Source organism: Sorghum bicolor, chromosome 4 (assembly GCF_000003195.3).
Source record: "Sorghum bicolor cultivar BTx623 chromosome 4, Sorghum_bicolor_NCBIv3, whole genome shotgun sequence".
Taxonomy (NCBI): domain Eukaryota; kingdom Viridiplantae; phylum Streptophyta; class Magnoliopsida; order Poales; family Poaceae; genus Sorghum; species Sorghum bicolor.
Window position 1 is genome coordinate 42,709,614 of NC_012873.2, and position 16,647 is coordinate 42,726,260.

Sequence of the window (16,647 nt, forward strand, 5' to 3'; positions counted from 1 at the left end):
ATTTTTACAATAGTTCATCACTTTATCTGTAGTAGATACAATTATACCAGCAGGATTCTCCCATACAGAATCCATAGTAATTAAAATGTAAAAGGGTTTTTTCTTCTTTGCTCTACAGAATAATATGAAGCTGAGACAGGTCTTTGAACAGTGGTCTTGTCATTTTCAGTGTCATGGACACTATCATGCTACAATGTGCCACAAACAAACTGATTTCTTTGTCTCCCAATAGCTAGATTTATTTGTGACAATTAGTAGGCTAATCTAACTAAGCACCCTGAAAGCAATGAATATTGCGTGGAATAATATATTAGATTGATTGAGAGACCTATGTACATATATATAGGGAAGAGAAGATCCGGTGGTTTATAGAAATAAGACCAACCGAGATCTTCTCATATCTCTCTAATCAAGCAGGGCTGGCCGGCTACCATACCAGGCACATGCCTACCATATACACACGCACAGCACATATATATATACAATCTAACACACCCCCGCAGTCACAGCGTCGAGTCGTCGGACGTTGAGACTGGACCGAAACTCCGTGAAGACAGAAGTGGGCAAGCCTTTGGTGAAAATGTCAGCGAACTGTGACGTCGTCGGGACGTGGAGAACGCAAACTGCTCCAAGGGCCACTCGTTCTCGAACGAAGTGAAGATCAATCTCAATGTGTTTGGTACGCTGATGCTGAACGGGGTTAGCAGACATGTATACAGTGCTGATGTTATCACAGTAAACCAAGGTGGCTTGACCCAAAGGTGTGTGAAGTTCTGCAAGCAGCTGATGCAGCCAGGATGCCTCAGCCACAGCATTGGCGACAGCGCGATACTCCGCCTCGGCACTGGAACGGGAGACAGTATTCTGACGCTTGGAAGACCAGGAAACCAAATTGTCACCAAGAAAAACTGCGTAGCCTGAGGTAGACTTGCGAGTGTCAGGACATCCGGCCCAATCCGCATCAGAGTAGACCACCAGCTCAGTCTGACTAGAAGCACGCAAATGAAGACCCAAGTCAAGAGTGCCACGAACATAACGAAGGATCCGCTTGAGGGCTGCAAGATGAGGCTCGCGCGGATCATGCATGTGAAGACACACCTGCTGAACTGCATATGCGATATCAGGTCGAGTGAAGGTGAGATACTGTAAAGCCCCAGCTAGACTGCGAAAATCCATAGGATCTGAAATAGGGTCACCATCAGCAGACAACTTCGGATTGAGATCTACTAGAGTGGAACAGGGCTTAGAAGCAGCCATCCCAGCGCGGTCCAAAATGTCCAGCAAGTACTGGTGTTGGGACAGGAACAGCCCGGAGGGAGTACGCTGAACTTGCATCCCCAAGAAATGATGAAGCTCACCCAGATCTTTCATAGAGAACTCTTGCTGAAGGGCTGCAATGATCCGACGAAGCAATTCTATGGAGGAGGCCGTCAACACAATGTCATCCACATACAGCAAGAGATAGGCAGTATCTTGACCACGGTGAAACACGAACAGCGACGTGTTCGTCCTGGCTTCCACAAAACCCAGATGAAGAAGAAAATTTGCAAGGCGACTGTACCAAGCACGCGGCGCCTGTTTCAGCCCATAGAGGCACCGATTTAGGAGGCACACAAAATCTGGGTGAGATGAATCCTCAAATCCCGAAGGCTGGACATAGTAAACTGTCTCAGACAAGTTCCCATGAAGAAAAGCATTCTTCACATCAAGCTGATGCACTGGCCAATGGCGAGAGACCGCAAGAGACAGAACTGTTCGGACAGTAGCAGGCTTCACAACGGGACTGAAAGTCTCATCATAGTCGATGCCGGGACGTTGAGTGAATCCTCAAAGAACCCAACGTGCTTTGTAGCGCTCAAGAGAACCATCAGCCTTGAACTTGTGTTTGAACACCCATTTGCCTGTAACCACGTTGGATCGAGGTGGACGGTGAACGAGATCCCAAGTGTGGTTGGCAAGAAGTGCAGAGAACTCCTGCATAGCCGCGCGCCAATTGGGATCGGCAAGTGCGACGCGGTAGGTCCTCGGGATGGGTGACAAGGAGGCAACCTGGAGAGTGACCGTCTGAGCGACCGGCTGTCGAAAGCCGGCCTTGCCCCTCGTTCGCATGGCATGCTGATTTGCCACAGGAACGATGGGAACAGCCCCAGCAGGAAGACGTTCCGGAGCTGTGGAGGCCGGTGGTACCGGGGAGACTATCTGAGGAGTTGGTGGTGAAGCCGGTGGACGCGGGCGACGGCTGTATGTCAGGCGGACAGGTGGTATGGGCGCCAGTACAGCCAAATCAGTCGGGGAAGTCGAGGTCGCCTTGGTTGAAGGGTGCTGCGGGCACCGGTGATACACAAAACCGCCCCAGCGCTGAAAGCTGAGCGGTGGAGCAGCAGGCGCAAGGCAGGCTGCTGGTGATGTCCGGCTGGTTGCCGGGCTGGGTGGAGCAGCAGACGCATGGCCGGCTGCTGGTGGTGGCCGGCTGATTGCCGGGCTGGGCAGTGAGGCAGCAGGTGCGTCGGCTGCTTGTGTTGACCGGCTGGCTGCTGGAGACCGGCTGCACACCACTGGAGCCGCGGTGGCTGCTGAGACAGCCTGGCTGGCTGCTGGGAGGTGCAGACTGGTCGGCACATCAGATTCCAGGGAGGTGGCAGCGACCCTAGGGGTGCCACCTCCTGGAGCAGCCGCAGGACCTGGAGTACCTGTAGGGGCAAAAAAAGATGGCACTGGTGGAGCCACCATAGGGTCAGTAGATAAGAAATCAAAGTCCTGAGGCGCGGGATGTCCAGGAACCTTAGAAAACGGGAAGGAAGTCTTGTAACACCCGGCCCAGGGCTTAATAGGATTAATAGGAGACTCATACCAACAAGTTGCAACTTCTTTTCCGGAAGCCCATCTCCAAAGAACTCTAAAGTTCAGCGTGCTTGGCCTGGAGAAATTTAGGGATGGGTGACCGACCGGGAAGTACTTCCCGGGTGCACACGAGTGAGGACAAAGTATGCAGAAAAGACTAGTATTGGTTTGTCGGGACTGACTATGTCCTAGAAAAGCTGCCAGATGTAAACGGGCCCAGCCTCATGGAGGCGGGACGTTACAAGTCTCATCAAAGACAACATGCAGTGGGATAATGACCCCGTTGGAGGACCGGTCAAGACAACAGTAGCCTTTGTGATGAGGAGAATAACCGAGGAACACACACAAGGATGAGCGAGGAGCAAGTTTGTGTGGTGCAGTGGCAGATAAATTGGGATAGCAACGACAACCAAAGACACGAAGATGCTCATAAGTTGGCGGGGAGCCAAACAGAGCCTGATGCGGAGTGTTGAAGTGAAGTGTCTTGGTAGGAAGAATGTTGAGGACCATGGTAGCAGTGGAGAGTGCCTCAACCCAATATGCAGGTGGGACACCGGCCTGAAACAGTAAAGAGCGAACAACGTTATTAATGGTTCGGATAACACGTTCGGCTTTACCGTTCTGAGGTGAAGTGTATGGGCAGGACATGCGCAACTGAACACCATGGGAGAGGAAGAAAGCACGGGTGCTGAGGTTGTCGAATTCTCGGCCATTGTCGCACTGTATGCCCTGGATAGGGACGCTGAACTGTGTAGCGACATAGGCAAAGAAGTGAGACAAAGTGAGAAAAGTGTCAGATTTGAGTCGGTGAGGAAACGTCCACAAGTAATGTGTGAAATCAAGTATAACCAGGTAATATTTGTGACCAGCAATACTAGTGATGGGATACATGACTAGTGCGAGATGAAGACACAGGAAAAGGTAGACGTGTATGACGACCTAACTGACAAGCATGACATAAGGTTTGTTCATCATGTTTATTACAAGGGATAGCAGATGTCTGCGCTAGCCTAGACAAAACTTCATGACCCGGATGACCAAGACGCTGGTGCCAAAGTGAGGAGCTGGTGGCAAGAAGAGTAGACGCAGAGGGCGAAAACAAACTCCAATGGGTAGAGAGGACCGGAGCTGTCACACCTGACGATCTCTCTTCGAGAACGAAGATCCTTCACAGAACAGCCAAGGGAGTCAAACTCCACAGAACAATTATTATCAGAGGTAAATTGACGAACTGAAATAAGGTTCTTAATAAGGCTAGGTGAAACAAGCACATTATTAAGATGAAGATGATGCGGAAGATTGGTAGTGCCAGTTGAAGTAAGTAACGGGAAGAAGGTTCCCATTACCGACGACAATATTTGAAGGTGAAGAGTGAGAAGCTAAGTGAACGGTGAGGTTACCAGCGTCGGAGGTCATGTGATTGGTAGCGCCCGAGTCGAAGTACCAGTTGGCCTGGGAAGGCTGCTGGAGTGACAGAGTCTGGAAATTGGAGGCGAGGCTCGAAGTATCCCAGCCGGGTGGAGGAAACGCAGGACTGTACAAGCCCGGTGGAGGAAGTGCCCACTGCTGAACCTGCTGCGCAGGCCATCCCTGCTGTGTACCTGTCAGTAGCGCCTGAGGAAGTTGCTGCTGCTATTGGACACCGGCGAGAAGGGCGTGCGGATGAGGGAGCGTTGCTGGTCGCGGGCCGGGCCACATGTTGATGGACCCAGTCCACGGCTGATGCAAATTCGGCATCCATGGTTGGCCGGATGGAGGACCTCCAGATGTGGCATTAGGCATGCCTGTAGCAGGGGCACCGCGGCCACCACCCCTCTTGCCACGCATGCCACGTTTGCCCTCGCTGCCCCCGGGGTGAGCAGGAGGCAGGGACGGTGGACGCTGCTGGGCAGTAGGTGTCGCTGGCGATGAGTGGACATTGCTGGCGAGAAGGGCAGTAGCCGAAGGAGCCGTAGCTCGAGCCGAAGGCGAAACGGTCAGAGCCATGGTGAGTTCTTCAAGGAGCAGGTCGTTGCAGGCCTGAAGCAACGAGGGGAAGGGGCACCCGCGACGAAGATGGAGACTGATAGCTTCGAAGCGGCCGTTGAGGCCGCGCAGAAGGTTGAGGACGAGGTTCCGATCGGTGATCGGCTCTCCAAGGTTGCGAAGAGCATCTGCCATGCCCTTGAGCTTGCGGCAGTATGTGGTGATGTCGAGGTCGCCTTGGTTGAAGGTGCGGAAGGCGGCCTCGAGCTGCAGAGCCCGTGTTTCACGATTGCCACAGAACTACGACTCAATGGCAAGCCAATGAGTGCGAGCGGTGGAGCCAGGTTCGACGACCGTTTCAGCGAGGGAGTCGGAGATGGTGCCGGTGAGCCAGGTCTTCTCAACACAATCCATGCGAACCCAATCAGGAGAGTCAGGTGCAGCCACATCAGAGAGGATGTGGTTCTGTAGGGAGTACCGGCCGACAACGATGAGGATGGATTCGCGCCAGCGGCCGTAGAAGGATGAGGCGACGTCGAGCACCAGCGGGACGAGGAGCCGGATGTTCTGCACAGCCACAGCCCGGGCGTGCAGGTTGATGAGGGCCGCGGCTTCGTGCTGAAGGAGGGCGGCGCGAAGAAGAGGATCGCCGCCATCGGCGGAGTTCAGATCCTCCGCGTCCTCGGCATCCTCGGCGTCGCTGGGGGCTCCGTCGTCCAGAGGAGAAGCGGCCGCGGCGCGCTCCTTGGCCGCGCGGTCGAGGGCGGCCTGAAGACGCGCGTTGGCCGCGTCGCGCTCCTGCTGAGCAGAGGCGGCCTCGCGCTCTGCAGCGGCCGCGCGTTCAGCAGCAGCGTCGCCGGCGGCTTGGGCAGTGCGGGCGCGTTCCGCCTTAGCGAGGCGGGCCTGTTCGGCCGCACGGTCGACGCTCCTCTTGGAGGGCAGCGGCACCGGCGGCGTCGGACACAAGCGCGCTAGACGCAGAGGCATCGACGGGTTTGGCGTCGGGATCCATGGCGGCGCGAGGTCGTGCAGAGGCAGCGAGCAGGCGCAGGGGAATAGGCGGCCAGGAAAGGAAAAACTAGGTCTTTGATACCATGAAAGCAATGAATATTGCGTTGAATAATAGATTAGATTGATTGAGAGACCTATGTACATATATATAGGGAAGAGAAGATCTGGTGGTTTATAGAAATAAGACCAACCGAGATCTTCTCATATCTCTCTAATCAAGCAGGGCTGGCCGGCTACCATACCATGCACATGCCTACCATATACACACGCACAGCACATATATATATACAATCTAACACACCCACTAAGCCAGATCTGACTTTATAACATAGACTAACCTAGGAGGCACTAGGCAGATTTTTTTATTAAGAATAGATAGGTACTTCATAAGCGGCGTGTATGGCATGTCAAGTGTTACTTATCAGCTTCTCCAATCTTACCATCTGTAGCGCTACCGCTGTGACTACGGGGGGATGTTAGAGTAAATAGGAATAGTACCGTATTGTGTACCCACATAAGGTGTTAGTCCTATGTATCCTATATAATCAGCCTGCACAGCGCGCCAGTGATGTACCCTATATAATCAGCCATTGAGGCCCAATGCAATATATCAAATATTTCACCAATTATATTCTCCTACATCAAGATGTGTTAGTGTGTTTTAAAGTTGTGTGTGTTCTAAACCAACCCTTCTTAACACAATAATCATTACCCTTCAACTGGGTATTCTATTCCACTTCTACATTTTTTTAAATTAAAGGGTATTCTGAAAGAGTTATTTCTTTTACTTTGACAATAGCTTTCGTTTGAGTCCATTTTCAAGTTCAATTGGAAGGATAGAAAGGCAATGAGAATAGGAAAAGAAAACAAAATACATTTTTAATTAGTTCCCTTTGAAACATTAGTAGTCTATACAGTATTCCATATCTATAAAAAATAGCATCCTATAAAAAAATAAGATACACAGCCCTCCTACATGTTTGGTAAAAATAAAGAAAAAGGAACCAAAATTTGCCTAGATGATGACCTTTTTTCTTCAAATGCAAAAGAGCAGTACATGTCATTTATTAAGGGGGCGCTTGGTTGCTTGGCTAACCCATGCCATGATTGCCAACACCACCCAGCAACCGTTTGGTTGCTTACCATACCCACCTACCCAAGCCAAATCTGGCTCACCGATTCAGCGTCCAACCAAAGCCATGCCATAGCTAGCCTAGTCCACACATTGGGCATGTTTGGGACCGCTTAAAATCGGATCTGTGGTGGCCCCACCATGAAAATCAAGAAACTTCCACCAAACAACCCACCAAAATCGATAATTCATTCCACCCTGGAGACAACCATCACGAGATTGAACTAGCGCTCGCGTTTTCTGTACCGCGGGGTGGAGGCTGCGGTCCCAAACACGCCCATTGTTGCTGGTTCTCCTCACCTTCCTGCACTCTCACCCCTATCTTGGATGGCATGAACTGGCGACTAAGCACGATATGAATGGTGACGGTAGCGCCTCTGATCAGGGATTGCTCGATTCCACCCCCAGTCCTCCCATTCCCCTTAACCGCATCAGAGACCCTAATTCTGATCTGGATGCAAAGTTCGAACAGCCAAAATTGAGCTCTCTAGCGCCTAAGTAGTGAGGCTGAGGTCATGCCGGCAAATAGTGCAACCTCCGTTGCTGGTCGCAAGTGCTACAAAACAGCGGTCGGTGGCGGTACAGTGCCTGCAGCGTACCTCCAAATCCACAACACAGTCGCCACAGGGCAAGCTCGGTGTATGGTCGGTACCTGGTGGTGTTTAAAGTGCATGTGCCATCATAGTCTGTGTCATGTTCAAATTTGCAGTCTGATGTCAACGGCCGATTTGTCCAGAGCATTTAGGTGGTGGCTGTCTTCCCTGTGCAACTCAAGTCGTCTGATTAATCGCGATAATTGTCCTGGCCGGTCCTAGGTGACAGATCAGGGGTACTGTCGACCTGTACAAGTCGTCCAATTAATCGCGATTAATCGTGATTAATCGTCCTGGTCGGTGCCAGGTCGACCAGGTTCGACCAGACGACGTGAAAACATTGGCGTGGATAGGGCAGCAAGCAACCACCACCATGCATTGTGCCACCATTGTGCTGTATCGAGCCATCATGCCATGGTGTAGGCCCACAGGGCATGTACTATGAGCACGCCGCCTCGAGCCTAGAGCCCTTAGCAAACAATCGGTAGTGATATGAGCAAGAGCACAACAGAGCCCTTTGGCTCCCACCATACACAACTTGGTGTCCTCATCTCTAATATCCTGCATGATGGAATTAAAAATGGGCTGAGATCCCTCAAAGACGCAACCATTTCCAAATCCACCATGCCACCAAGACGACCTATGAGTTGAAACCCTAGAATTTTGGCCCATGGTACTGTAGGTGCATAGACATGTAAGCTAGTTTAAGAAAATTCCAGACTTTATGGTTCATTTATGATGCTCAAAGGACCTTTCAAATTTGTTAATATTATGTTTTGGAAAATTCTGTACTTATATGTTGGCATGTTACATTAGCAGTGTTAAAAAATATGTTAAGTTGGAACATCATAGCAAAAAAAACCAGCTTGCATCCCCATATTTTTACTAGAGGAATTCAGACAGACTACAATGAAGACATGTCCCTAGTCGATTCTTATTTCCATGTTTCTCTCATGAGCACATTATTCATGTTAATTCTTGTGCTTTTGCTTACACTATTAGAATATGTTGGTTCCAAAGACAATCGGTTAAATTGCTTGGACAAGTATAGCTACTGCTCTGCTGTCAGAGACCTTGTAAGAAGCAGTCAATTTTGACATTGGTAAAGCAATGTTTTCTGATCGTCCGATTAATCATGATTAATCGTCCTTATCGGTACTTAGCACTCGATTAGGGCCTCCGATTCGATCAGAGCGATCAGAAACCTGATCGTCTGATTAATCGTAGATTAATCGCGATTAATCGTCCGATAAGGCCTCTTGGCCGATCAGAGCTAAATTGGCAGATGGGCTGCTTTTGGCTTGGGCTATATTTATTTGGGCCAGGCCCATTAGGGTTTCTCTTATATACCTCACCCTCACTCTCTCTCCTCAGTCCTCACTCCCAACTCCAGCCTTTAGCTGCTGAGCTTGCTGCTCGTGCATCTGCTGAGCTGCTGAGCCTGCAGCGTGCATCTCACTCCCTCCTCCCTCCCAGTTCCAATCCAAGTAGCCCGCTGCTGCTTGCTGCTTCCTCCTCCCTCTTCCTTGCTGCCTGCTTCCTCCTTCCTCTTCCCTGCTGCAACTGCAAGTCTGCAACTATATACATATATGGTATATAGTCCTGCTATATGCTGGACGATTATATGGACGATTAGATCAATCAGAGGTTGATTAATCGTCCCGATCGTTGATTAATCGTCCTGATCATCCTGATCGGTACCAGACCGATTAGAAATGATAAGCCGATCAAAAAACATTGTTCTAGAGTAGAACAGCTGCATTAGTACACAAACAGACTCATCTAGTTGTAGCCATTCCCAAACAACTGGTGCAAACAAAAAAAAAGGAGCGGCAGTTTCTTTGTCTCCGCCACCAAATCTGCAATCTGCCTCGACTCCCACAGCCCTCGCGCCGCCCTGGAGGAGAGGTAGAACGTGGATCCCCAGTGTGCCGATAGGTTAGGTCCTAGTTTCTCTAGGTTTGGTGTCTACGCCGGCGGCGGCAAGGCAGTGATGGCGATGCAGCTTTGGAATAAGTCCCTCCAGCATCGTCTCCGTCTCGTCGACGTGTTCTTCAACGCCGGCGATATGCCTGTGAGGGTGGTGTCCTTTAGATCTGAAGTCTACACCGATGAGGGTTCTCTTCTGGATCTTGGTGGTTCCTGTTTAAGTGGTTTGTGCCCGGCACTTCCATCAAGAGTTCCGTGTTCCGTGAAGGGGATGGGGAGTCCGTACTCCTCTCTTTCGATCTGTGACGCAGCAACACAGTTCTTCTCGTGTGTTTTCTTCCAGTGGTAGTACTGGTTCAGCATCAAGCTTCTTGTGGCGCATTGCCCTGGCCGAGGGTCTTTTATCGGTGTTTTTGCTCCCTCTCTTGGGACGGGCTTCTTTTGGGCTTAAGTAGCCCTTTGTGCCATGATGTGTCTTTGTTGTTTCTTGCGAGAAGACAATGGAGAGTTCTGCATCGAGGCATTGTGGTCATGAAAACAAAAGTCCCTACAGTTTGTTCTTGCTTTTTCCTTTTATGTTAAGGATGCTGTGGTGATGAGTACTGTACTCCTGTGTATTGTCTTTTTCCTTATACTCCCTCCATTCATTAACCTCCATCGTTTTAGCCTTCGGCACAGTGACCAAGGAGCAAAGCAAAAGCACTCAGTTTGCATTTAATCATCGTGGGCCGAGAGCAAATGAGTCACAGGCAAGGAACAGCCAATAAGTAGCAAAGAGGCAATAAATGCAGGCAAGTGGTAGCCAATGAGCAGCAAAGAGACAATAAATGCAGGCAAATCCCAAGCTAACATGAAGGATATTTTTTAATAAAAATGTTTTTGCTTAGAGCTATGTGGTGGGGGGGGGGGGGGTAACTGGTTACACACCCTACCCCTCCCCTGTAGCAGTTCAATTCTTTTCCATCACATAAATTTGAAAAGAGAATCATTACAAAATTGAGATCTAGTTGTACTTGTACCTGTGCTTCAAAAGTAAAGTTCAGCATTTGGTTTGTGGGGCCATCAATGGCATTCTGCAGATTTCTCCTTTTATGTTCTGCAAGGTTTAAACAATCTTCATCATTACTGAAACAACTTTCTAACACTGAAACCTCTACACCATCTTCAGAAGCGATCGAGTAGCTGCTTCCCATGTTCATGTATACACATCTTCTAAGCAGTGCACCGTTCTTGTATGCACAATACAAACAACAATAAAGGTGTAAGTCTGGCATCAATACAATGGTGCACTATAGAAGAAAACATCTCCAACTTTACAATAGTAGTTCATAGAAAGCATAAAAGTAAATTACATGTTTAATACCTCAATTTTCACATTTTTGAATCGTAGTCTTTTCCCACGACCAATTATGATTATAATCCCAGAGTATACCTGTCCTTTCTTATCAAATTGTTCGCATAAGGATATAGTGCCCCCACAGCCATCATAAATGAACTCGTCAATACCACAACCATCAACTATTAGCTGCCTTACAGGAGAGAGTTGAATAAAATTCTCTCTTTGAAAGAAAACATGCTCAGAAAGTATAATATCATCAGCCCTCATAAGGGGATCATTCTTTGGGTCTAGACTTTCCTCTCTGCCAGTTATCGTGCCTAAAGAAGGCACAAAATACTCAACAACAGGAAGCAGAAAATCCAAGACAACTAGTATACGAGGCTGCTGTATTCTTATAACAAATGATTGAAAAGAAGAACGCCAACGATAATCCAGTATCAGCATTGTGAGATTCGAAACCCCCGCATCAGTTGAAGAGTCTTCAGCGCACAGGTTAGCAGACTCTGAATAAGATCCAAGCATCCGACGCATCTCAGACTTCGTATCTGGACGGATATCATGTATCGAAAATTTCAATATCGACAAATATAGATCCATTTCAAGCATTGATGTTGTCCTATACGACACCCATAGACCTTCCACCTACAGAAGAAATTAGTACAAAATGTAAATATGCTCCAGGAATAATACAATACATATTGCATACCATCACATACCAAAGTACTAAAAAATGTAACATGCAATACATTCTACCGTGAAGTAGTACAGATTTTTTTTTCCTCAAACCGGCAGGAGAGCTGCCCCTCATTGTAATAAAGAGAAGAACAAAGTATAAAAAAAAAGCTGGATAGCCAATAAAAACAAGCAGTAATATATATTGATGATGACATGATGTGAGATGGTATATTTTGGTATATATTTTCCATAACAACAATAAAAAAAATGCATATCTCCTGTAAGAACAGCTACACTATTTTTAAGAATACTCACAGCAAGCTCTGCCAGAGGTGACTCTGCATCTGGGCCATTGCGAAGTTCAAGCAACGCATACTGAACATCCACAGTCATGACAACAACTGTACGTGAAAGCAACAAATGGTTACTAAGGTTGACTTTATCTGCAAGTAAACGAATTGACTCCTTTGTCCTGTTCACGTTTTCACGAAAACTTGGGGGAAGGTTAGGTGTCTCGGACAGATTTGTCGAAATACAGTTTGTAGTGACATTGTATTCCTTATCTGACATGACAGCATGAAGCAATCCTATCTGCAGAAGGAAACAAACATAGTAACTAAAACAGGGTACAGGGAATCTTCATCTATCAGTTAGCCAAATAATCCACAACTCATCCTACACTAAAGCATCAAGCTCAGTAAATACACAATAGTAAAGTTTTAATCAAACAGCAATTTTCTAAAATTCAGACAAGATACCATTGTTTTCCAATAGCTCTGACCTCTGATACCAAAAAAGGAACTATCAGTAAATCAAATACTTCTAGAGTAGCTCCTAAAAATTTCTGTTAACTCTGTTGCTCCATTGATCGATAAAATACACTGAGCAGGTTAATGCTCTAATAGAGTATTATTATTTGTTAAAGTAATCCTTGTGTTTACTGCCTATGTAGCTAGTACTAAATATATTGTCTTTTGCTAGCTGCCAACATATGTTTAAGTCTGGTTCTTTGTCATTAGGCAGTAGGGATGAAAACGGATCAGATACGGACGGATATCATATTTGTTTTCATATTTCTGGTCGGATTTGGATTCGAATACGGATAATATCAACTATGTCTGATAAGATACAATTGGATGTCCATATCATAAATATACGATTTAAGTATTCGGATACAGATACGGTATCAGATGTTGAATATTCGGACTCAGATATGGACAGGTCTGAACCCCTCTAAACGAATTCGGTACCGAATACGATCAGAAAATATCCGTACCATTTTCATCCCTGTTAGGCAGTAAGAAAAGGCAGCTGTCTCTGACAGTCTGCAATAGAAGTCAATTTGGACTTTGCTTACACCAACAGTAGGGGGGTCGGTCAGTAAAACTAGCAGCTGTCTAGTAGTATTCCAATCTGTTTTTATTAGTAGCTGGGGTAGCAGCAGTAGCAGTAGTAGTATGACTATATGCAACGAAATAGAACCTGTGTCAAAATCCAGCTACTCTACTCACCTCTGTTCATTCTATAGCTGCTGCACTACTAACATTATTTTCAAACTGCTTGTCTGCTGAGAGTATTCACATACATGCATACCCAAATCAGTACACAGTCCCGTTCAAAAAAAAAAATCAGCACACAGACAAATTCAAAGACGTAGAAACACCCACTTCTTTAAAGAACTAGTGAAAATTATTCTTGAGTTAACAGATTTTAATGTACAACTTCTAAGGAAAGTAGAAACAAGTTGACAAGTAACACATGCTGCAGATCAAACATATTTAAAACTACACAAAACAAACAAAGATGTTGGCCTTAAAATTAAATTGATGGTGACCAAAAAGTAAGTGTCAATCAGACAACACTTTAGACAGAGGCTAAGAAAAACAAAATTAATCACCTGAACTTTCATACAGAGTATCGGGACCTTTTTGAAGACATCCCGCAGGCTACGTCGCACCTCTAGATTGATGCCACGACCATCACGAATCATACACTTTCCTAGAGTTCCATTTATGCCAACCGCCATGTTGATTCCATTTATCTATTTGCGTGAATCAAAAATATCATGAAAAGAAATACACTGGATATAATCAGAAGATTAATTTTACATCCCATTGCTTACCTCTGCATGGAGAACATCAAGCCTTACAGCAGAAGGGTCAGTCTCTTCACCTCCATGCCAACTAAACTCATTCCTTATTTTCAATTGGCCAAGATCAAATTGTATATAACTGCAGGAAAGTATCAGCATCAATGTCATTTTTCACCATTACATCATTTTGTACCACTTCATTTCAAACTATTGACGACAGCAAAACTAGAAAATTCAAACTCAGTACAAACACATCAGTCTATATGACAACCAAGATATTTGACATACCCTATCTTAACTTCATGATTTAACTGGTCACTGGTAATGCATGCTGTAGTTATACAATATAAAGAAGTATATTCATAACAAGATCCTAAGGAACTAAATAAAATTAATCAGCAGGTTCTTTGACAAGCAATTGAGATAGCTAATAGCTGGAAATGTAGACATACTCTTCACTCTGAGAATTCTTAGGAACAATGATTATGGGTGTCTCAAGTGAAAGATCCAGCTTTATAGCAGAAGCACCATCCATTTCATATTTCTGAATCAGCCACTCAAACCCTCCAACTTTGTCAATAAACTTAATTGCCTCTTCAGTATGAGGGGTGGCAAGCTCCATAAAGTAAGAAGTGAACTGCAGAACAGAAGGCACATAAAAACATATACCATTGGAAATCTGATAGAACAATTTGCAATGTCAATACACACCTCTTGAACAAAACGGTAGAGAAAGACAATACGGACAGCAGAAAGCTGACCAGTCAAGCTGTAATTATGACCTTCGAAGTCTTCATCATCGATACTGTACGACTGGAATGTGAACTGCAGGAGTGAAGAAACTATCACCATTGTAGTGCTTCAACCAAGCAATTAGGAAATGGAAAATAAAAATTGTCTTGCCCGATTGCATATTCGAGATAATTCTGCTTCTCCAATATTCAAAGAAATTAAACATAAGTAGCCAAGTAAACTTAGAACTCGAATAAGCATTGGACAAGCATTGAGATGCACACTTAATCCCAGATATTCCAGTACCCAAATATTTAAATACTAACAAGCAATGAGATGCACTTCATCACAGACATTCTAGTGTCTAAAGCAAGTTACCAACCAATTGAAGTGCACATCCTTAAAAACTGGCTGAGAACAAACACCATGTGCAATGTCAACCAGGTGGTGGTGAGATAGACAATGGAAATTTTGTATAAAGATGCAGAATAGTCAGGAGTATTAGTATAATCTTCTAGTCTAGGATTTCCCTCCTGTATCTCTAATGTACTCTATATGTTTAGTCCTGAATACTATTATCCAATTCAGTCTCGCTTATAAGTAAGTAGTAGGAGTAACACATATCAGGTTTTCATTGATAACATAATGGCTGCAACAAATGTAGAAAAAAGATTTCACTTTCCGGAGGACTGCCTAAATAGGCCCTTAGTTGCTTTGATAATACAGCTAGTTCAAATTCATATATCTTTTTGTTAAACAAAAAAAAAAGGAACCACAGTCTTGTACAACAATGCCTATAATCCACAGCTAGCACAGCAAATATACTTGCATGCAAATGAACACATAATACCTAACATAATAGACACGATAATGTTAGCATTTAATATGACTCTGTAACTGTGCAGACACCTTGGCACCTGTGTGCTGCGCCTGGGCACTTATGTGCCATAGTTATTAGCTACTTTCTCTAGATCCCAAGAGCTGGTTTCACACCTTGGCTCCTTGGTTACTCCCTCTATATATATATGTGTAATCCCTCCTCTGCAATCTAAGATTGATTCAATATATCTTCCTTCATGGTATCAAGAGACTAAACTTCCTCTGCCAAGCGCTGCTCCACGCGCACTCCGTCTCCCCTTCCGGCGCCGCTTCACGCGCGCCCGTGCACTGCCCTGCCCACGCTGCATCTCTGCGTGCCCGGCTCTGCTCTGCGCCATGTTCCTTCTCGGTCCCGACGACGCCACCGAGCGCGCCGCGCAGGAGGCCCGCGGGCAGGAGGACCGCATCTCGCAAGAGGCCCGCGGGCAGGAGGACCGCACCGCTGCCCTCGCGACCGCGGAAGCAGCCGACGCGAGGCCGCGACTGCCCATGCGGAAATCGACGCCGCCTCTACTCGCCTTCACGACGCCCAGGCGCGTGGCGCCTCGGCCCATGCTGCCGCTGCCCCTCCTCGCGACGACGTCTCCGAGCACGTCAGCGATGACGACTCTGAAGGCAGCGGCAGTGGCCTCGACGACGCCCTTCTTCAGCAAGAAGCCAAAGTCATCCTCAACCTCCATACCCAAGCAGTTTCGGTCCAGAACATCCGCACTTTAGTACCTCTGCTCCTCGACGTCACCTCGCCCTTCTATGCTCGCTGGAAGACGTCCTTCCTCGACGTCCTCGGCAAGTACTCGCTGGAGTCCCATGTCCTCTCCAACGTCGTCACCCCTAGGTCTCCTTCCTTGGTCAGGATGACTCGGTGCCATCTCCGACAACCTCGCCGACATCGTCTCCGAGCGTGGTGCCTCTGCCCGTACTATTTGGCTCGCGATCGAGTCCCAGTTCCTTGGGAATCGAACCACACGCGCTCTGTATGCTGATCAAGAATTCCGCATCTTCTCTCAAGGGGACCTCTCAGTCGACGACTATTGTCGCCAATTCAAGCGCAAAGCTGATGATCTTCGGGACCTTGGCTAGCCCATCTCTGAGGCGACCTTGGTTCTCAACATCATTTGGGGCCTAAGTGAACGGTTCACCGCCATCGGCATTCATCTGCGCCGCACCACTCCTCTCCCTACATTCCTGCAAGTACGGGATGAGCTTCGCCTTGAGGAGCTTACCATGGCCAAGACTCCTCCAACCACTGCTCTCGCTGCCCTGGGAGGTTCTGGTGGCTCCAAGTCCGCTGCTATTCCTCATCAACAGCAGCCACAGCCGCCCCCGCAACTACAACAGCAGGGCGGTGGCGGCAACAGCAACTATGGTCACCCTCGCGGCAAATGTGGCAGCAGGCGCCATAACAGAGGTGGTGGCGGCGGTCACTCCGGGAGTGGCTCCGGCTTCAGGGGCATGCCTG

General features: G+C 47.3%; 1 protein-coding gene across 1 annotated transcript in view; it reads right to left on the bottom strand.

Moving 5' to 3' along the window:
- LOC8056654 overlaps positions 1-16,647 on the bottom strand; it is an 88,370-nt gene that overhangs the window by 30,186 nt on the left and 41,537 nt on the right. Inside the window, exons 29-35 of the mRNA XM_021459886.1 lie at positions 14,289-14,402; positions 14,030-14,214; positions 13,608-13,716; positions 13,383-13,526; positions 11,801-12,076; positions 10,835-11,452; positions 10,491-10,700 (exon numbers count right to left, since the gene is read on the bottom strand). Of these exons, the coding sequence (XP_021315561.1) occupies positions 10,491-10,700; positions 10,835-11,452; positions 11,801-12,076; positions 13,383-13,526; positions 13,608-13,716; positions 14,030-14,214; positions 14,289-14,402 (1,656 nt within the window). The remainder of the gene's footprint in view (positions 1-10,490; positions 10,701-10,834; positions 11,453-11,800; positions 12,077-13,382; positions 13,527-13,607; positions 13,717-14,029; positions 14,215-14,288; positions 14,403-16,647) is intronic.